General features: G+C 33.4%; 1 protein-coding gene across 2 annotated transcripts in view; it reads right to left on the bottom strand.

Moving 5' to 3' along the window:
- Nucleotides 1-23,069, bottom strand: part of LOC126893237 (protein phosphatase 1 regulatory subunit 37-like) — a 115,064-nt gene that overhangs the window by 41,048 nt on the left and 50,947 nt on the right. For both annotated transcript variants that reach the window (XM_050663219.1, XM_050663220.1), the window contains exons 5-7: nucleotides 7,357-7,584; nucleotides 1,982-2,079; nucleotides 1,505-1,919 (exon numbers count right to left, since the gene is read on the bottom strand). In XM_050663219.1, the coding sequence (XP_050519176.1) occupies nucleotides 1,505-1,919; nucleotides 1,982-2,079; nucleotides 7,357-7,584 (741 nt within the window). The remainder of the gene's footprint in view (nucleotides 1-1,504; nucleotides 1,920-1,981; nucleotides 2,080-7,356; nucleotides 7,585-23,069) is intronic.

Below are 23,069 nucleotides of genomic sequence, written 5' to 3'. Positions count from 1 at the left end.
AGTTTTTCTTTGAAAAATATTAAATACAAGTATGCATTTTTAATCCTGTATTACGAAATTAGACCAAATTAGCAACATAATACCGGAAACCGCATGTCGATACCTTTTTTCTATCTCGAGATATCTTCAAAAATGTGTAAGTTTTAAACATAACTGTTACTGTCACCAGTAAACGAGGTTAAGGAAAAGTAGGGTGCTATGGAAAAAACAAATAAAACATTTTCCAGATGTAAACGTATATAATTAATTAAAACAACAATAAGACAACACTATAAAATATAACACAGAAATAAAAGCAACTACTTACTTAGTCTTAGTGACTGCCAAAATGTTCAAATTGTGGCGCATCATTTTCGATGCAAGCATTTATTCTTTCAAGAGTAGATTGAATAGCAACAGATTTAACTGTTTTAGACTTTTATTTATGGGGGCGGATTAAAGACCTTGTTTTTGTCGCTAGACCCACTACTCGAGAAAACATGATCTAGAATCTAGAGAATACGAAACGCCACTCAAAGCATTGCGAAAGCCGAAATTGAGACTGCTGTACAATCTACTCTCGAAAGAGTAAATGGTTGCATCCAAAATGATGGGCAACAATTTGAACATTTAGGTCGTCACTAAGTAAGTAGTTGCTTTTATTTCTTTGTTATATTTTATAGTGTTGTTTGTCTTATTGTTGTTTTAATTAATTATATTCTTTTACATCTGGAAAATGTTTCTTTGTTTTTTCCATAGCACACTACTGTTCCTTAACTTCGTTTACAGGTGACATTAACAGTTGTTTAAAATTTACACGTTTCTTAAGATATCTCGAGATAGAAAAAAGGTATCGACATGCGGTTTTCGGTATTATGTTGCTAATTTGATCTAATTTTGTAATACAGGATTAAAAATGCATACTTGTATTTCATATTCTCCAAAGAAAACTAGATTTCCGAAAATAATTAAATAACGCCTACTAGCTGGCATATTACTTATTAGGCTATTTCGAAAATAAGACTCTTACATTGACGAAAAAGAGCTGTTTTCAACAAGTCCAAGTATGCAAAATTCGATTTAGCAGAACCGGACTTACAGCCATTTTTTCATAAGAAGGTGCCCACTCACCCCCACCTCTTATTTGTGAAGGTAGACTTAAACTTGTGAAATCAAATATGCGCAGAATTTTATGAATAATACGATGATTGGATTTCCAGTGCACTTTCATTAGGTAAATTTTGTAAAATTTTGATTTTTTAATTTTTGATATTCAATTACGCCCTCTAGCGGTGGACCTACAATTATGAAAATAATTTCCAGGCTTTTCCCGAGGCAACTTTCGTTATAAATATTTTTTTCTCAAAGTTGTACTATAAACGGTTCCTGAGATATGGCCGAGAGCCAGTCTCATTGGGACACCCGGTACATACAAATGTAGTAAAATTTGATCAAGGTGTAATCGCTTATAAATTGGATATTCAAAAACGATTAGAAAGCACATTGTTAAAGGGAGTATACATACCTAAATAAAAACTAGGCAATTTAGCTAGCACACAACCATCAAATTTTAGAGTGGTAATGTGGTTGTTGGTTTTAACAGCCCTGAGGAGAAACCTCATATAAGACTCATTTATAGTCATCTTTTTCAAAGACAAAGACTCCAAAACGGAAATGTTACTACACGCAGAACAGAAACATTTCCACACATCTTCATCTTGGAAATTCATCTCCAATTCCAGATGACACACAGAATCATAATACTCTAGCATATTCAAAAATTCATTCATAGTTTCTGCGTTAAACTTGCAGTCAACGAGACTGAGACTACTGAAGTTGGTAACTCTGAATAAATCTTCTAAAGTGTCGTTTACTTCAGCCGTTATATTGACTGAACTTAGTTTAAGTACGGCTGAGTGATTTAAGTTGTGTTTGATTTCCTGAAAAATAAATAAAAGGTCTTCTAATTTCAGAATTGCATACAGAACACAAGGGCACCTACCATTATTTGATGGCGTATGGTGTCTAATTCAATTGTTTTGTGCTTGATACACGATTCCTGATACAACCGTGTAATTTCTTCGGCAGACATCTCTTCAGCTAAAAATACACGTAATTTTAATAACACGATTCATCAACTTAAAAAAAACTAAAATAAAAATGTATACCATTTTTATTCAGTTACAATGCGAAGCCAAAACAATCTTATCTTTCACTTAGAATAGGGTGCGCAGTCCAGCACTATAAATCGACGATTTTCGACTCTTTTTGGAGTCATCATCGGAGAGGCCTAGGCCTGCTGCTCTCTACTCAAAGTGACCAACCATGAAAGCTTATCCCCACATTGCAACTGACGTATATGGATTAGGTGACTAGCGTCATCTGGCAATTGAAAGGTAAAGTTTTCAATCCTAATAGCAACATTAATAATATTGACAAATATTAAAAACATTACTAAAAGATATTTAAATTGAAAACTTATTGGTCCATTTCCCTGGTGACACCTCCAAGGCTTCTAAAATTTGCAAGCCAGATGGATGCTGCAGTAAAGACAAAAGGAAGGAATTCTACACTATGCAACTCACAACCTCCGTCTGCAGCTTGATACAGTTCCAACGGAAAATAGACCTAGTTACTCTAAAGGAGTAATACTAATAAAATAAAAATGTATACCATTTTTATTCAAAAAAACAGTAAAATCCTGTATAAAAGGTATATTTAAAAACCCTCAAAAGGGCCACATCAAAATCACATAACTCGTTTTCGACTGGTTTACCAGTCATCATCAGTGCTTACCTAAAATGAATATAACCTGATAAAATAATACAAAGATATTGAAATTTTGACTGCAGTTAAAAAATTATCAGTTATACTCACGTGCAATGTACATGCTAACCACCAAGATAGTATTTAACAAAAATATGTGGGTGAAAGCCCAGTAAAAGAAGTCCGTCAAGGAAACATTGATTTAAAAAGCTTCATTAAATATGGATGTTTAAAATATTTAGCTAATCTGCCCTAGGTAACATCGAGCTGTGGATTTGACTTGTTTACATGTTGAAAGAATGACGGCAAGTGACAATGAGATGGATAGGACCTCTGAACGATGACAAGACAGATATGACAGTTGCACAGGAAGTTAAAAATTAACCTGTCATATTTAAGACTAAGGTGTACAGCATGTTAAAATTAGAAATGATGTCATAAAATTCTGCGTATATTTGATTTCACAAGTTTAAGTCTACCTTTGCAAATTAGAGGTGGGGGTGAGTGGGAACCTTCTTGTGAAAAAATAACTCTAAGTCCGGTTCTGCTAAATCGAATTTTGTATACTTGGTCTTGTTGAAAACATCTCTTTTTCGTCAATGTAAGAGTCTTATTTTCGAAATAGCCTAATAAGTAATGTGACAGCTAATAGGCGTTATTTAATTATTCTCGGAAATCTAGTTTTCTTTGAAGAATATTAAATACAAGTATGCATTTTTAGTCCTGTATTACAAAATTAGACCAAATTAGCAACGTAATACCGAAAACCGCATGTCGATATCTTTTTTCAATCTCAAGATATCTTAAGAAACGTGTAAATTTTAAACAACTGTTAATGTCACCGGTAAACGAAGTTAAGGAAAAGTAGTGAGCTATGGAAAAAACAAAGAAAAATTTTCCAGATGTAAACGTATATAATTAATTTAAACAACAATAAGACAAACAATACTATAAAATATAACAAAGAAATAAAAGCAATTTCTTACTTAGTGACGACCCCAATGTTCAAATTGGTGCCCATCATTTTCGATGCAAGCATTTGATTGAACAGCAATCTCAATTTCCACTTTCGCAATGCTTTGAATGGCGTTTCGTATTCTCTAGATTCCAGATAATGTTTTCTCGCGTAGTGGGCCTAGTGGCAAAGACAAGGTCTTTAATCCGTACCCATAAATAAAAGTCTAAAACAGTTAAATCTGTTGCTATTCAATCTACTCTTGAAAGAGTAAATGCTTGCATCGAAAATGATGGGCAACAATTTGAACATTTAGGCAGTCACTAAGACTAAGTACGTAGTTGCTTTTATTTCTTTGTTATATTTTATAATGTTGTTTGTCTTATTGTTGTTTTAGTTAATTATATACGTTTACATCTGGAAAATGTTTATTTGTTTTTTTACATAGCACACTACTTTTCCTTAACCTCTTTTACCGGTCACAGTAACAGTTATGTTTAAAATTTACACATTTCTTAAGATATCTCGAGATAGAAAAAAGGTATCGACATGCGGTTTTCGGTATTCTGTTGCTAATTTGGTCGAATTTTGTAATACATGATTAAAAATGCTTACTTGTATTTAATATTTTCCAAAGAAAACTAGATTTCTGAAAATAATTAAATAACGCCTCGTAACTTGCATATTAAATATTGGGCTATTTCGAAAATATGACATTAACATTGACGAAAAAGAGCTGTTTTCAACAAGACCTAGTATGCAAAATTCGATTTAGCAGAACCGGACACATATTTACAGATGCTTGCGTGTGTAGACACCAGGGTGTTGAAACCAGTTAGGGTTTGGAAAAACAGTACGTTTACATACGCTAGCGTGTGTTGACACTAGGGTGTTGAAATCAGTTAGGGTTTGTAAAAACAGTACATTTACAAATACTAACAGATTTGGACACCAGAGTGTTGAAACCAGCTAGCTTTTTTAGTGGTTATACATGCATAGATGCTAACGGCTATTGACTTTGATTTTATATACCTACTGTTGTGGAAAAATATTTAAGTGATTTAGGTATTAATAAATAATTAAACGTTGTTGGGATATAAACAATAATATATTAACACAAAAAACAACATAAAAAATAATGTTGTTCTGAAGCTATGTGCTTGTGGCATTTTTATAATTAACTATTTAGATGGGAAATAAGCCACAATTAAATTTAAAAAAACAAAATTTTATTAACAGTTCGACGCCCAAATCGGGTGTCGTTGTCAAAATACAAAATACGTACTACTAAATTAAACAAAAATGTTGTTGTCTAGTAAAAATACTTTAAAATGTATAATATATGTATGAATTGCCAATATAAATGAGTCAGATTAAAAAAATTATTAGTAGAATTTTTTACTAAGCAACATTTTTGTTTAATATACAGGGTGTTTGGTAAAGAATGGGCCATAGCTTAACCTCAGGTTACCGAGGTTAAAATAGGCCGATTTAAGCTAACTTACCTTAGTACAAAGTTTATAATAACCGAGATACAGGGTGTCAAAGTTAAACTTTTTTTTTATTTATTATTGAATATTTCCTGACAGATATGAGATAACAACATGAAATTTGGTATGTGGGGTTTTTCGGGTCGAGAAAACTAAATTCCCTACCAAAAATTATATATTGCCCAGAGGGCGCCACATACTCCTTTCAGAACTTATTTATTACGTTAAATTTTTTTTATCCCTCACTCTGTATAATTTTGACATTAAAATTTTTATTCTCCTATTAGTTTTACTTAAAAAAGCTATACTTCTTTCATCTCTCTAAACTCAACGGTTTTCGAGATAAACGCATTTTAAATCTGCGATACACCATCATTTTTAGCATAATATCATTGTAGTTACACCCGAAAAATAACTTAAAACCATAATAATTGTGCCAGTTCTCAAATTTATGGCATTGCATCGCAAATTTCATTTGAAGAAATTTGCGATACATTTTTGGATAATTTTATGGTTTTAAGTTATTTTTCTGATGTAACTACAATGATATTATGCTAAAAATTATGTTGCACCGCAGATTTAAAATGCGTTTATCTCGTAAACGGTTTAGTTTAGGGAGATGAAAGAGGTATACCTTTTTTAAGTAAAACTAATAGGGGACTACAAATTTTAATGTCAAAATTATACGGAGTGACGGATAAAAAAAATTGAACGTATTAAATGAGTGCTGAAAGGCGTATGTGGCGCCCTCTGGGCAACACATAACTTTTGGTAGGGAATTTAGTTTTCTCGTCCCGAAAAACCCCCACATACCAAATTTCGTGTTGATGTCTCATGCCTGTCAGGAAATATTCAATAATAAATAAAAAAAAAAAGTTTAACTTTGACACCCTGTATCTCGGTTATTATAAACTTTGTACTAAGGTAAGTTAGCTTAAATCGGCCTATTTTAACCTCAAGAACCTGAGGTTAAGCTATGGCCCATTCTTTACCAAACACCCTGTAGTAGTATTTTTTATTTTGACAACGACACCCGATTTGGGCATCGAAACGTTAATAAAATTATTTTTTTCAATTTAATTGTGGCTTATTTCCCATCTAAATAGTTAATTATACAAATTCCACAAGCAAATAGCTTCAGAGCAACATTAATTTTTATGTTGTTCTTTTATGTTAATATATTATGGTTTATATCCCAACAACGTTTAATTATTTACTAATACCTAAATCACTTAAATATTTTTCCGCAGCAGTAGGTATATAAAATCAAAGTCAATAGCCGTTAGCATTTATGCATGTATATTAATTACTAAAAAAGCTAGCTGGATTCAACACTCTGGTGTTCAAATCTGCTAGTATTTGTAACTGTACTGTTTTCCAAACCCTAACTGATTTCAACACCCTAGTGTCAACACACGCTAGCGTCTGTAAACGTACTGTTTTTCCAAACCCTAACTGATTTCAACACCGTGGTGTCAACACGCGCTAGCATGTGTAAATGTACTGTTTTTCCAAACCCTAACTGATTTCAACACCCTGGTGTCTACACACGCAAGCATCTGTAAATATGCGAACCGGACTTACAGCCACTTTTTCACAAGAAGGTTCCCACTCACCCCCACCTCTTATTTGCAAAGGTAGACTTAAACTTGTGAAATCAAATATGCGCAGAATTTTATGAAGAATACAATGATTGGATTTCCAGTGCCCTTTCATTAGGTAAATTTTGTAAAATTTTGATTTTTTAATTTTTTTTATATTCAATTACGCCCTCTAGCGGTGGACCTACTTATGAAAATAATTTCCAGGCTTTCCCGAGCCAACTTTTGTTATAAATATTTTTTTCTCAAAGCTGTACTATAAACGGTTCCTGAGATATGGCCGAGAGCCATTCTTATTGGGACACCCGGTACATAATTTAGATGTACTGTGCATATGTATTTCATGTTTTTGCAATTATAATGCGTATTTGTTTATTATTTAAATGTATTTTATTAATTTTTACCATATTCGAAAGGTACAAAGAATAAAAATTTCTAAATTTATCTTAATATTCTCAGAAATGATGTTGATGATGACAAACATATCAACTCATTGTAAATTGTTTATGTAAACTTTCAATCTGATGATCTACTAAACCCTGATGACATTTATGTGTATACTTACTAATTTGACATATTTCGAAATCATTTGCATCACGGAAACTAACCAACATCTCGTCATCGGCAGGAAAAGAAACATGTTTTTTACTGTCATATAAGCAGAATGACGCAACGTCGTCATCTTTTGTCAAATTCTTTCGAAGGATTGGTCTATGAATTAAAGTAATGTCTTCAAATGTTTCCGTCAATGTTTCAACATCTGCATGTCTTTCTAGATCAGTAGGGCTGTGTTCTTTAAAAAAATAATAAACAGGTTATTATAAGAAATCTAAAAAAAAAATAGAAAATATGAAAATTGTAAAAATGAAGAAAAAGAAAAGGAGAAAAATACTTTAGAAAAATAAGTTTTCCTCGGGACTAATAATCTAGGTATCTAGCAAGTTCTTTAGTTAATCTACTCTTTTTTTACTTATTTTCCTCAAGTGATGATTTTGATAACAGGGAAGAAAGCACAAAAGGTTTCCAGTATTAGACTCGGATATGAAATAAACAAAAAGTTCAGAGAAAATCATTAATAATTTATCAATTATAAACATTATCCAAAAACAGATCAATATTGATCGTGTTAGTATATCAAAACAAAAAGAGTAACAATACAAACATAGATAAACAAAAATGGAAAATCTCAAAGAAAAAGGAAAGAAATCATTCAAAAAAGTTGGGAAAAATCTTTGCTTTTCATAGCATCCAAGGATCTCTCTCTTCAATCCTGACCCCCCGGAGGGAGTTTAGTGGTCGACGTGATGTCGTGTATTGTCCGTCTCCAAAGATCTCTGTCTCTGGTCATTTCTTTTAACTCTGCATTACTGGAGAGTCGTTGGCTAACTTTAAGCTCTCTTAAAATTGAATTATTTGTTCTATGGTCGATCCAAGGAATTCGTAGCATTCGTCTCCAACAGAACATTTCAGTGGCGTCTATCTTTCTTCTTTCCGAATTTTTCAGGGTCCAAGATTCACATCCGTAGGTCAGTATTGGGAATATTAAGCAGTTGATCAACCTCATCTTTAACGCTCTTGAAATTTGACAGTCCTTCCATATTGTGGTCATTTTTGCTGTGGCGACTTTTGCTAGATCACATCTACGTTTTATTTCTTCTTGTAGTGACCCTGTGTTTGTGATTAATGATCCCAGAAGTATGAGCTCACAACCTCAAACCGATCAATTGTGGTTATGTGTGGATGATTGTTATGTAGTCTATCCACTATCATGATCTTTGTCTTTGATATGTTTAATTGCAGGCCAAATATTTGACTTTCGTTTTCAACCAGTCGTATAAGATCAATCAGCTCTGCTTGACTATTTGCAAGAAGGGCTGTGTCATCTGCGAAACGTAGGTTGTTTATTTTATGACCATTTATTGAGATGCCTTTTTCCCATCCTTCAAGTGCTCTTCTCATAATATGCTCTCCATATATATTGAATAACTGTGGAGACAGTATACATCCCTGTCTGACACCCCGTTCTGGATGAAATTCGTTTGAAAGTGTGTCAAGAACTTTAACCGATCCAGTAGTGTGTTCGTATAGTTCAGTTATAAGCGAAATATGGTGTTGAGGTACGCCTACTTCTTTTAGTATTCGCCATAAGTGTCTCCACTTGACCCTATCGAACGCCTTACGATAATTTATAAAGCATATGTACAGTGGAATATTGAATTCCCTAGATTTTTCGATTATTTGTCTTATATTCAACAGGTGTTCTCGAGTACCTCTACCTTTGGTAAATCCAGTTTGCTCTTGTGGAATTTCTCTTTGAAGGAATGTTTTTAGTCTCTCATTGATTATACGTAGCATTATTTTACTGGCATGTGATATAACAGAAATAGTTCTATAATTGTCGCATTTATGGAAGCTGCCTTTTTTATGAATTGTTGTTATTGTAGATTTTGTCGTCTTCAGGCCATTGTTTAGAATGCCATATTTGGTTACAGAGTAGATGAAGTAATTTTACGCCAGTTTCTTCTGTGACTTTGAGCATTTCTGCGCGTCATGAAAAAGAAGCCACCTAAAATTTTTAGTATTTTTTAATTTTTATGAATCCTACAAGAAATTGATTGTCATTAGATGTTTGTGTAATGTTCAAGAATATGTTCTAAAGCAGTATTTCTTAAATAATAAATGTCAAAAAAAAACTTCTTCCAAAATGATGATTTTATTGGAAAATTAAAAAAAAATTAATATTGTACATTTTTTTGTTTTCTTTATAAAAATTACAATTAAATCGTGATTATTAACACTCTGTATTACCATCTCTATTGTAAATTACATTCCTCATTAGATTTGGCATTGAATTAATCAAATTCTGGATGTTGTCATGAGGAAAAGCTTCCCATTCTTCCATGAGCGCCAACCGAAGCTGATCACGATTTATTGGAGCAGGTATTTTGTTTCTTACTCTTCGTATGAGTTGATCCCAAACATGTTCAATCGGGTTTAAATCTGGACTTTGAGCCGGCCGATTTGTACAGTACATGCTCGTCTACAATTTCGGTAATGTATCGATGAGCATTCAACGCTCCTCTATCGATAAATACGAGATCAGTACGGCCTTCGAATGAAATGCCTGCCTAAAACATTACCGAACCTCCTCCAAAAGCAACACGTGCTCGCCGAAAACAAGCAGCATATCGTTCCCCACGTCTTCTGTAGGTTTTGATGCAACCACCTGAGCCATAAAGAATCATCCTGGACTCATCACTAAACAAAACATTCTTCCAATCTTCTATCGTCCAATGCTCGTGGTCTCTAGCAAACTGTAGTCGGCGTTGTCGATGTGCTGCTGTTAACAAAGGTCCTGTTGTTGGACAGCGAGCTCTTTGACCAAATTCCCTCAACCTTTTTCTCACAGTAGAAGTGCTTAATGTCCAACCGTAAGCATTTTGAAAACTTTGGATTGCTCTAGCCGTAAAGAACCGATTTTGCAAAGAACTGCGTTGTAAAGAACGGTCTTCTCTGGCCGTCGTGGTTTTTCTCGGGCCTAGTTCTGGTCGTCGTTCGCGAGATCTAGTCTCTACAAATCGTTGGTAAGTTTTTTGGACCATACAACGACTGACTCCAAGCTGTCTGGGCACTTCTCTTTGACTCATCCCATTGCCAATCAAAGGAACAATTTGAACAGATCTAGCAAATCTCTCAGCCATAGTTTTAATTTAAAAATTGCACAAGTTCACTCTTTGAACAACTGTACACTAGTGAAAGATTTTTGAAAATCAGAATAGCCATATTCCAAGAAAAATAAGGTACAAACAACACGTGCATTATCCGAAGTCTTAAAACTGATATCAATTCTGCTAACTTATTACCCTTAATTGACCTGTCAGCACCGTTTATCGGTGTCTAAAAGATGCTAAAAGTGTTTCTGCATTGTGGGAGTTTAGATATAATAGAATAAATTGTATAAACTTAAAGTTATTGAAAAATTCTTATAAAATTCTAGGTGGCCTCTTTTTCATGACGCGCAGTATTTGAGCTTAATGATCGCGAGTCTTACTTCATTTTCAAGTATATCAGATTCTTCTTCTACCTCGTCAGAGATTTGTTAAACAGGTTCTTGGCGTTAACCATCTTTATATAGGTCCCTGCAATACGATCTCCATGTCTCTGCTATATCTTCTCCGTTTGTTCTCAGAGTTCCAGTGTTGTCTTCAATGGCCCAAGTTCTGGCTTTGAAGTCTCTTGTTAAGTAGCGTATTTTTCTAAATAGATCTCTCGGCCGGTTATTCTAATCATGTCTCTCAATTTCTTTGCATATACCCTGGTAGTACTGGCTTTTGTCTGTCTTGCATCTTCGTTTTATTTCTCTATTGAGGTTTCTTAAACTAGCTTTTTCCATTTCACTATGCACACCACTTCGACAAAGATTTCTTCTATTCTCAATGATTTGAAAGGTTTCATCTGACATCCAGTGTTTCCGTTTCAAAGGATTATTTATCTTTGGATGATCAATTGGTGTTGTTACACAATGTTTAAAAGTCTCCCATATTTCTTGTGATATTCCGTTACGAATAGAGGGCATTATTTTATGTACTTCCTAGAGAAGGTCGTCCTGCTTTCTTAGTTCTGTCCTATTTGTCTCTTTTCGTTTGTTGGGCTCTTTCAGCCTTATTAATAAAAATTGCTTAGTCCAACGTTAGTCTCGGACTACTTAGTCCGAGATTAAGCGAGTACTAACTTCATTTTAAGATTGTCATTAGGGAGTTTTTGTGCACACAAATACGTAAACGTAACCCATCTTTTTGACATATACGCTTGCGCATTAATGGTTAAACTCCCGTATCTCGATGCGTATTACCTAAAGTAGCGCTCTGATACGTACGTGAGAACGCATCCCTATCGAGACGAAAGTCACCGAATGCACACGAGGATCTTGCCCGATTGGCGATTACCTACCAATGGCTACCAAATGAACATGAACATTTCATCAGCGTACTACCCGTTTATAAATATTTAAGGTTATATTGGTAATTGGTTTAGTCTAATTGAGTAAAATTATTCTGTGTTTGTAATTGGAAATTGGAACTTCATAATAGATTTAAAATTTTATTGTTTTCAAGTTGTCTATTAATAAAGCAAAACAAACAAATCTTGTATTAATTTAAGAAATACTGTGATCACCACAATTAATAACTTGATAAATAAATGACCTAATTTCTGTAAAATTTTCAAATAAATATGAACAAACTATTTACATTATACTGGAATTCTGATGTAGGTACAATAATTTACAACTAAAAAGTAGGTATAAACAAAAATAAAAAAATTTTAACCTAAGGAAAAATAATATTTTTATATTTAAATAGAAGCAATAAAAACCATACAATTTCATCATTCATTTATCTTTTTTTACATTTGTATATTAATTGTATATTGTGTGAACATTGTTTTATTTTTTTAATGTCAACGGAATTTAAAAATTACTTTACGATTTGCTTTACGTTACGTTAAGGCAGTCACAAAAACTACCTATTTTAACGTTCATCCTCTACGACACGTTAGTGGCTTTACGTATACGGAGATGCGTACGTTACGTAGCAACAAAAACTCCCTATTAATAAACACGGACTAAGCTCGGACTAACTAAACCTTCCTTAGTCCTAGTTACAACAAATTTATGTTGGCAACCCTTGCGAAAAAGAAGAGAAATGGAGAGAATTTTGCGAAAAAGAAGAAAATGTAGAGGATTTAACCTCTCTTTCCTCTAAACCGAACAGCTGTTCGGTCGGTGCCATTTCTGCATAAATTTTAATTAATTTTTGTTGGACTTCGTTCTGAGAAGGTGCTACCTGGTGTTTTATATTTTATATTATTGTATTATTGTTTTGTATTTCATATTAACTGCTGTACCTTTTGAAAATCGGTATTTGACTTTAAATTTACCTTCTAATTCCTCTAAACTAAAGATTTTATAATTTTGTATATTTTGATGTGACTCACAAGAGGAATATCATCTAATTTTTAATTTTAATCTCATTTAATTCGTCTATTATCTTAAATCATTAATAAAATAATATCTCTCCATTATCAATAATAACATAATAATGTTATTATATATTTATTACACAATCAAGCAAAAGCAAATAATGCATTTAGCAAGTTTGTAAGGTTATGAATACAAAATGTCAAGTTAGTCTCGGTTTAAACCTACTATTACCTCGGATTAAACTTCGTTAGGCTAGAATGACAGGGTTCCAACTAACCACAACCTAGTTTTGAGAAAACAGTCCCCAAAGTTTAACCTTGACACCACACAAGTGTTTTTAATATATTGTTTGATTTTTGTGTACACACTTCTTAGTTATATACATAAAAAGGTTTTGGCTGGTAAAAAAGAAAAAAATGCTCCTTAGTAAGAAATTTACAATTTTTTTTGTTTACAGTTGGAACCTTGTCACTTTTTAAACTTGACATTTTATGTGTGACAAGGGTCTATGTGGTAGGTGGAACCTTCTCATACCAAAGTAAATGATTTATTTAGTCTGATCCATAGGTATAGTTAGTAGGATTCTGAAATAATTACACTGGTATAAATTTCAATTACTATGACTTTATTTTAAAGAAAGGTACAGTAAGTGTTTTTGACCTATGTCAACATTTTCACAGTTTTAATAATGTGGTGTAGAACGCTTTGTCTTGCAAGGGCATAAACTTTAACATTGACTTGATATCCTTTATTTTTTCCGCTGAGAGTGTTGCCTTGGAGTTCACTAGGTGTTTGGGTTTTATCAATTTCCAGATTGGTGCGTTTTCTTCGGCTTCTCTTTGCTTGCTTTTTTGTGTCACTCTTCCTTTCGTGGACGCCGATACAGCAAACCTCAAGATTACGGTCACTGCATTCTCTTCCAAAAAAGAGGTTTTGAATGAGATCAAATGCAGGGATTGTGTGAATTCTAAAACTGAAACTTGGAAGAATGGGACCAACTGAAATTTTAATACTTAAGAGGATGAAATACGTCGATACATACTTAGCTTAACAGGCACAACATTTTCCTCCCTACACTTTTCTGTGTTAAGTTTGTACATTTTAGCTAAATTGAGGTTTAAATACAGATACTTTCTTTGTGTTGTGGCCCTACAGTAATGAGACTCAACATTGGGAAAATATTTTATGTGATTTCTCACAGTTTCTTTTATTTCTTCATTGAGGCGTCTTGAACTTTGGGCACTTTTAACCCTACCATCCGGCTTGGGTGTATTGGTGACCTCATCTTTGTTATTATGAACCGTATAGACAGGTTTTTGTGAGATGCTTAGTGTTCCTAAGTAAAATTTTTGCAGACTTGTACCTTTTGGTTACCAACATTAAAGAAGTAATTAAAAGTGAATTTTTTGTATGATTCTCTGTTCCTATCTTTAGGTCTTTCTGTCTGATGTTTTGTGGTTGTACCCAAGATATATTGATGTTTTCCATTTTGATTCATGCCATAAAACGCCTTAAACAAAGCTTGTCTTTCATTTTCACTAATAAATACCCCACATTTAAATTTACAGTCATTTAAACAGTCCTTCAAACTTTTAACTTCTTTAGCGGGCACTACAACTCCTCTACGACTCACATAAGATTCCCTTTTTTGATGGCTGATATAACGTTTCTGGCTTTTCCAAGAAGAAACATCCCTTTTTCTTCTCTTAACAGGAGGAGGTTTAGTGTTTGTTACCTGATCAATAATAAATTCTTCCCCAACCGGATTTATAGGCAGATGGACCTCATCATTTGAAGTAGTTTAGTGAGCGCCAGCGGTTGAAGTTGATGGGAGATCAATGGGCATCAACGCTGGTTTTGATTTGGTTGCCGTTGTTGAAATATCTGCAGGAACACGCTTCTTGGCTTTATTTCTGGGTCGCCTGCAAAATACCACTAGAATTAGCTGCTAAAATAGTATGACTATGACTATATACTAGTTTAAAAACCTCAAATGAATCATTTGAAATACCATAAGTCTATTTACTCTCCAAATGGAAGTTTAAAAATTGATTATGTGCAATAGAACTTTTGAAAAGTAGGCTATTTAAAAAAACTAAACTAAAGCGATAAAACTTTAATGTTTTGAAACATGTGGATTTAAATAATAAATTATGGAATTTTTAACGTTATTTGTAATTTGATTTCATAAAAATGACTAGATTCCACGAAGTAAAGGTTTCAACGATAAAAAATATAGGTTAGCTTACCTGTCAGTAATTTCTTCATTTTAATCGCTTAAACTTTCTGATGATGGGGAGTAAGAATCACCAGAGTCCTCTAATTCTTCATCCTCACTTAATAACTCAGTAATAAGTCGTCCCAACTCATTTAGTTCCGTCATTGTTATAAACAACAATAAAAACATAACCTCAATACTAGACAGTGAACATGAACAGCTGTTGCAGTTGGAACATTGTCAAACGAATACATGCAAATCTTAACTATTGGTTGAGTGACAAGGTTTCATGTGTCACCTGAAACCATGTCATTCTAGTTTTGTTTTATTTATGTTCACAGATGGAACCTTGGCATTGTAATAAGTCAGAATTAACTTGTTAGACAGCGCTGTTGTCAGATCAAAAGATAAACAAGATCAGTTGGAACCTTTTCACACTAATAACTCGAAATATGCGATTTTGTTAGTTGGAACCCTGTCATTCTAATCTAACGACTTTAGTCCGAGACTAGAGAGGGTTTAGCTTAGTCCATCGTTAGTCGCTGTTTATTAATAGGGAAAATGAATGGTATTGACTTAGTCCTCGGACTAAAGTTAGTCGGGCGTTAGTCCGTGTTTATTAATAAGACTGTTTAAGTTTAAGCTTTACTTTAGCTACGAGGAGAGTATGATCGGATCCGCATATCGCCCCTGGATATGATCTGACTGTTTGAATTGACGATCTCCAGCGAATATTGGTAAGGATGTAATCTATTTGATTTCTAGGCCTATCTCCAGGACTTTTCCAAGTATAAAGTTGACGTACATGGTGTTTATATCGAGTATTCATGATAGAATAATTGAAGGGCCAAGTGGAAGAAGGTGTTAAGTTAAAAAAACTAATTTTCAAGATAATCCACTTTTAGTGAATGATGCTGTCATTCTTACATTAAAAACACTGGAACTATTATATTATAGGGTTTATGTTAGGACATAAGTAATAAGTTTTTTGGTATATATTAGGTCTTTTAATACTATCAGTTTCCCCTTCTTTTTTAACAAAAATGTACATAACATCTTCTTCTATTATTACCAAGTACCAAAAGGAATAGATTATTTACCGAAATAAAGAGGTGACTACAAAAAAATCATTTATTTATTCATAAAATCAGTAACAGATTTAGATTATTGTAGAAAGTTATAAAAAATGTTTTAAATAGATATTACTACTTTTTTTGATGTTTTTGCGGTATTGGAACATTTATGTTTTGTTCATACACATAGTTTCAAAAGATATGCATCACCCCTCGTATTCACGATGTTTACGCTTTTATAAATCCGTATCTTTATCACATATTTAATGGGTCCTTTTTATAAAAAATATACCATTTTTGGTTTTTTATTTTATTTGATTACCCATTTAATTGACCTGGTTTTGCTAAGGTGTAAACATTTGAAAAATTTATTTTTGTGAAATTTTTGAAAACTCGATTAAAAATGAATCATACTTTAATTTCTGATTTGGACCGTATAAGAATTATCGATTTAGTTGAAGAAGGCCATTCACAGCGATTTGTGGAGGAAATAGTGAGTGTTTCTCAGAGTGATGTCTCCCGGATATGAAATTGGTTTTTGGAGACAAACTCGATACGGAATAGAGCTCGGTCTGGTAGACCCCGAGTTACCAATAATCAACAGAATAGATATATCAAAATTTCCATCCGTAGAAATTCTTCTATGTCTTTACCAGCCCTCCAAAGAGAATTCAAGAATGCTACAGGAGTCAGAGTATCGTTGGCTACAATAAGAAGAATTTTAGACTCAGGTTTGAAGAGTCGTCGACCAATAAGAGTTCCTCAGCAACAAGCAAGACATGTTTTGGACCGCCTCCAGTGGGCTTAAGAACACAGAGCTCCCCTTAAGAACACAGAGCTCCCCCAACTGTTTTGGAATTTTGTGCTTTTTTCAGAAGAGACCAGAATCTGTTTAAATAGTGATAACCGGCGAATTGTGTGTGGCGAGAGCCAAAAAGAGCTGCACAACTAGCCACACACGAATTCGCCGGTTATTACTATTTAAACAGATTCTGGTCTCGTCTGAAAAAAGCACAAAATTTCAAAACAGTTGGGGGAGCTCTATGTATTCTTGAACCCACTGGAGGCGGTCCAAAACATGTCTAGGTTGTAGCTGAGGAACTCTTATTGGTCGACGACTCCTCAAACCTGAGTCTAAAATTCTTCTTCTTATTGTAGCCAACGATACTCTGACTCCTGTAGCATGCCTAAATTCTCTTTGGAGGACTGGTACAGACATAGAAGAATTTCTACAGATGGAAATTCTGATATATCTATTCTGTCGATCATTGGTAACTCGGGGTCTACCAGACCGAGCTCTATTCCGTATCGAGTTTGTCTCCAGGAACCTATTCCATATCCGTGAGACATCACTCTGAGAAACACCCACTCTTTCCGCCACTAACCGCTGTGAATGGCATTCTTCAACTAAATCGATAATTCTTATACGGTCCAACTCCGAAATTAAAGTACGATTCATGTTTAATCGCGTTTTCAAAAATTTCACCAGAATAAATTTTTCAAATGTTTACACCTTGGCAAAACCAGGTCAAACCAAAAATGGTATTTTTTTATAAAAAGGCCCATTAAATATATGATAAAGATACGGATTTATAAAAGCGTAAACATCGTGAATACGAGGGGAATAACTTTTGAAACTATGTGTATTCACGAATCACACGTTCGTAGTATCCACGATGTTCTTCTGAAATATATGGCAACTCAGTAACAATATCAGCAATTTTTTTGTCTGATATATTTCCAGTCTTCTCTACAATTCTAGAAAAGTGAATCTTTTCTGTGGGTACCTTTGGTTTATTCTTAAATATTGAAACCTTAAGAAATGGAGTATATAGATAGATAGCTTCCAAATTCATCGATTCGAATCCACTTAATGCCATCTCTGAAGCGAACCTTTTGATTAAGTAAATTTTTTTTCTGTTTATCAAGCTCAGTACCTAATTTATCAAGGTCACGAAAATAGGTTTCCATATCATTAACCACACAATTCTTACCGATGGCAGATTTAATTATTTCCCGGTACTGTTGCGGTGTAACTATAGTTCCATGTCTTCTAAGCACTTTTTCAATTCTTCCGAAATCGCGATCAGAGTCCAAATACGTGTGGCCGACTTCAGGAAATTTATGATCTATTTTGTCAAAATAACCTCGAAATATCATTAACTGATACAAAATAATAAAATTAAAATTTTTATTTTGACCACCGCAAGAGTCCGACCATGTTACTAGATGTTTTGTTATATTTAACATTATCACATGTCTGAATAAAATTCCACAAGCAGCATCCAATTTCAGAACTACCTCTACCTGCTACATCCTCTGTCCATGTTATATGATTCATTATCTCCTGTTTTACAAGATCATTTAATTTGTTTGGCCTATTACAGTGTCGACCACGTTTCTCGAGAGATGGAGCTGATGTTCCAGTGGCTAGCTTGCCTTTAATGACATCCAACTTTTTCATCCCTATTTGATATAACGAACACAATGCTTTTTTGCACACACAAATTTCTTCGTTATTGGATACAACAGTATATCGATAAGATACAGATTTGTATTTTATTGCATTTTTTCTGATACGTGCTACTGGTTTAGGAATAATACTTTTAAATAAGAGAGCATTTTTTCCGTTAATGTCAAGTGCATAAAAATTGTTCAATATTGATTTTCGTACTTCATCCTTAAATTTACTGCTGCATTTTAGTCTGCACTTTTCCGTACACAGATTTTCTAAACTGGCTATTTTTGCTGGTACAATTTTACCTGTGCTGGATGTGTAGGCTTTGCCTTATTCTCTAGCAAGTAATGCCTTTCTTCTTTTCCATGTATCGGGATTTCTTACCCTAAGCTTGCTAGTTTTTATTTTAATTGGAAAACTTTTAATTCTTTTTGTCCCTTTTGTAGTTATGCTAGCATTAAAAATGTTTATCTTTTCAGCGGTGTTTGTTGCCTCTACAGATAATGTCTGAAGATTATTCGTTGAACTGGCCTCTTCTAAGCTTACGTTTGTAATATGCTCTTCTGCTTCAAGATTTCCCACTCCCTGTTCAGTATTTTCCCGACTACTTACTCCAATACTTGCCAATTTTACACTGTCACCATCGTCACTGAATTCCTCTTCGCCTGGAACATATTCACTGCCACTTGATTCAAATAAACATGACGCAGGTGAATGTAGAACCCAATCATCATCAGACATTTGTTGAGTGTCAACTAAAAAGTACCAGTATTAGAACTTAAAGTATTTAAACTTGAACAATTCATGCTTCCACACAATTAAAAAATAATTACCTTCCATCTTATTTTCAATATTAATATTTGAAGAAATCAAATCTCTATCTTCTTCATTTATGGATTTTGGCTCCATTTCCACCCCTTTTGGCACTCCTTTACAGGAAACATATTCACTGCCACTTGTTCCATACATATGTGTCATTGGTAAATCTGAAACCTGTTCTTTATCAGGTAATATGTGGCGAGTGTCAACTAAAAATTAAATTTCGTTATCTACAATGATCACTCTTACTTATTTACAATAATTTAATTTATAATAATTTAAAAAATACGTACCTTCTATTTCATTGCCATTACTGGTATTTAAACAATAATAATTTAAATCAGCATATTGTGCTTGCGCCTTTTCAACCAACCTTTTTCCACGTTGAGACATATTTTTGTTAAAACGATAAATAGCTCGCCAATATGTTTGTAATATAAATATTTATTTAGCAACTAAATAATTCCTTCTAAGCGAGAGAAATTATGTTAAAAGTTACTCATCGACAGTCGACTGAATTCACTAGAGTTAGAGGAATGACGAGAATAGTTCTGTTGTACTTAACGTTTATTATGACCCCGAGACATCAGGTGACGGAAGGAGGAAACAGTGTTGCATTTGCAATGTATAATAAACTACGTAGCTTATGAATGGAAGAAGGCGTTATGTGCCCATGACTCCTTATTTCAGGATATATTAATAATTTTACTGCACTTAACACCTTATGCGTTTGTGTATTGCTGTTAATATGCTAGATAGAGTTAAAGCAATAAAGATTTATGATAAATACTTACTTAAAACATTTTTGCATGACAAAACTAAGTTTTTTAAAAAATGTTACATAACACCTTCTTCCTCTTGGCCCTTCAATTGTTTGTGATAGCAAACTCGATTAAACGGTCTCCTCTTTCGTTTCTCTGGGCTATGGCGAACTTCCCCAGTACATTTTTTTATGTCGTCATTCTGTGTAGTGTTGCCAACTTTTGCAAGGATAAAGACATAATAGTATCCAAGGATAAAGACATAATACAGTGGAACCTCGATTATCCGTCAGGGCACCGGACCAAGGGTATGACGGATAATCGAAAAGACGGTTAACAGAATATTAAAAAAAAATAAAAATACATAGTACAACCCTCAAATTTTATTTGTATGTTTTGGTTGACAATATAAGAGGTATCTATGTTAGTACAATCGAATCAAATTTGTTTAACTTATTCTGAAATAAGTGTAGGTTTTACTGTTGCTTCACATCTTGCAACTTGCAACGGCTGAATTTCTTAATCGGCGTAAGATCAAAGATCATGCAATCTACTTTATTGGTTTCTTCTTGTCGAGAGTACCACTCGATGAATTGTTGCATGTGCAATGCAGCTTTTCTGCGCAAATCTTTGTTAGTTGCAATAGATTCATCGACATCGCCACCATCAAATTCAGTTCCTGAATCTGTTTTGTTCACCTCTGTTGCCACGTAAATAAAAACAAAAATCGTTTACAAAAACAAATGCTGTGGTAGCATATAGTACATACGGTATATTTCAGAGAATTTCGTTTGGCTTATCGCAATGCTCAAAAACAAACTGAATTGTTGACTAAATATTTTTTCTTATGTAGTCAATACAACTTACGGACCCTGACGGTTAACAGAGGTGACGGTTAATGGAGAGACGGATAATCGAGGTTCCACTGTATTAAGAACTGTGTGGCAGGGGACTTGAGAGAGGAAGGTTTAGGTGAAAAAGATACGATGAACAGAAACGAATGGTGAATAAGAGTAAGGATCAGCGACCCTCGAAAAGGGAAAAGCTGAGAAAGAAGAAGAAGGAAAAGTGTCTAGAGTCAGCGGTTCTCAATCTGTGGTACATGTACCACTGGTGGTACATATCATTATTTGCGGTGGTACACAAAACACAAGAAAAAATTAAAATAGTAGTACTTGGTAAGTCTTGATAATACAATCTAAAAATATAGGTGTTACCAAAAATAATAAAAGGAACTGTAGGTGGTATAAAAAACACCGAGTTATCTGCAACCGTGAGGAGAAGAGACGACAGACGTGAGTTTATGCGGTGCAAGTGACATTGAGGGTTTTTGTTAACTCTGTTATACTGTACATAACTAAAAAAGGTTGAGAACCGCTGGTCTAGACCAGGGGTGGGCAAACTTTTTTTAGTAAGGGCCACAAAATATTTTTGGTCTATTACCGAGGGCCGCAATATTTGTTACCTTAACATGTTCGAATTTTTAACTTTTTACTAATTTTGTTTAAGGAGGGGGCATGGTTTGAAATCAACATTTCAATCACCTTTTCTTGAATTTTGTTTGAAATTAATGGTAGAATTATTTTATTTTTAAATTAAATAAACATATTCAGTACAATTCAAAGATTATTCAAAAAAAATTCAAGACCAAATATTGAAAAATAAGCCAACGGTGGCAAATTTTTACAGGCAGATAAAAAAATGGATTTTGCAGTAGAACTCGTCAATGGATCATATGAAACAAAAAATTCGAAAATATTTTATTAGCTTATGAGTTTCTCGAGGTAACGCTGTTGAGTTTTTTAGTTTTAACGATTTTTGAGTTTTTGATCACTCAACATACAAGTCAAAATAACGAAATTTTTGTAAAAAAAGGGTGAAAATCAACATATTTTTTATTGTTAACCAAAACATATCTCGACAGAGCTACCTCACGAAATGTTAAAAAAAATCTATGAACAATTTCAGGTGGATCCGTCAAGTAGGTAGTTTTAGAGTTACAATGTACACCGCCTTTGAAAAAAACAGTTTTTAGAAAAACGCGTTTGGTTTGACAACTTTTATTTCAATTTGTTTTTTGTCTGTCAAATCGTAAAGTGATGCACGCCGGAATATGTTTTTGAATCGCAGAGTAATTTACAAAAGAGACGGGAACAGCTGTTGAACGTTTCTCACTACGCTCAAGCTACTGCAAATCGAGTCGAAGGTAGGGATAATAAACATGCTTTACTTCCGGTAATTTTACGCTGGTCAAGATGAAAATTTTAGAGAGTATTCTTCAAGTTTATTTATTTATTTATTTATGTACTTTCATTTAAAATAAAGTTTAAAATAAATATAGTTATGTACTTTCATTTAAAATAATAAAAAATCAAAAATTTTAAAATTTTCAAACCGTACCCCTCCCCCTAAACAGCATTCGCACTTAATTAAGCATGGTATTTCCCTCAAATATACGTGTATCTATATATTTATTTATTTTTATTTCATATATGAACCTATTTCTTTTTTCCCTAATATTGTTTTGAAGCTATTTACTTGTGCCATCTTATGCAATTTACTATTTTATTTGAGAATAAGCCACAGTATAAGTTTGAAATTAAATTTATTTGACGTTTCCATTTCCACTTCGGAAATCGTTATCAAAATAAAAAACATTAATAAATTAAGCATTTATTTAATTAGTTTAATTTATTAATATTTTGTATTTTGATAACGATTTCGGAAGTGGAAATGGAAACGTCAAATAAATTTAATTTCAAACTTAAATTGTGGTTTATTCCCAAATAAAATAGTAAATTGTATTTTCACATTGTTATTAGTTACTTCAATATTTGAAGGGAAATTCCGTGCTTAAATAGATGCAAACACGCATCATAGATAGGTAATATGCAACACGCTTCATTTAAATCAAAATAAACAAAGTTATAAATTTGAAAAATCTTATATTCCCTTCATTGTTTTTGTTT

This window comes from Diabrotica virgifera, chromosome 10 (genome assembly GCF_917563875.1).
Source record: "Diabrotica virgifera virgifera chromosome 10, PGI_DIABVI_V3a".
Lineage (NCBI taxonomy): Eukaryota > Metazoa > Arthropoda > Insecta > Coleoptera > Chrysomelidae > Diabrotica > Diabrotica virgifera.
This window is presented reverse-complemented; position numbering and strand designations above follow the sequence as displayed.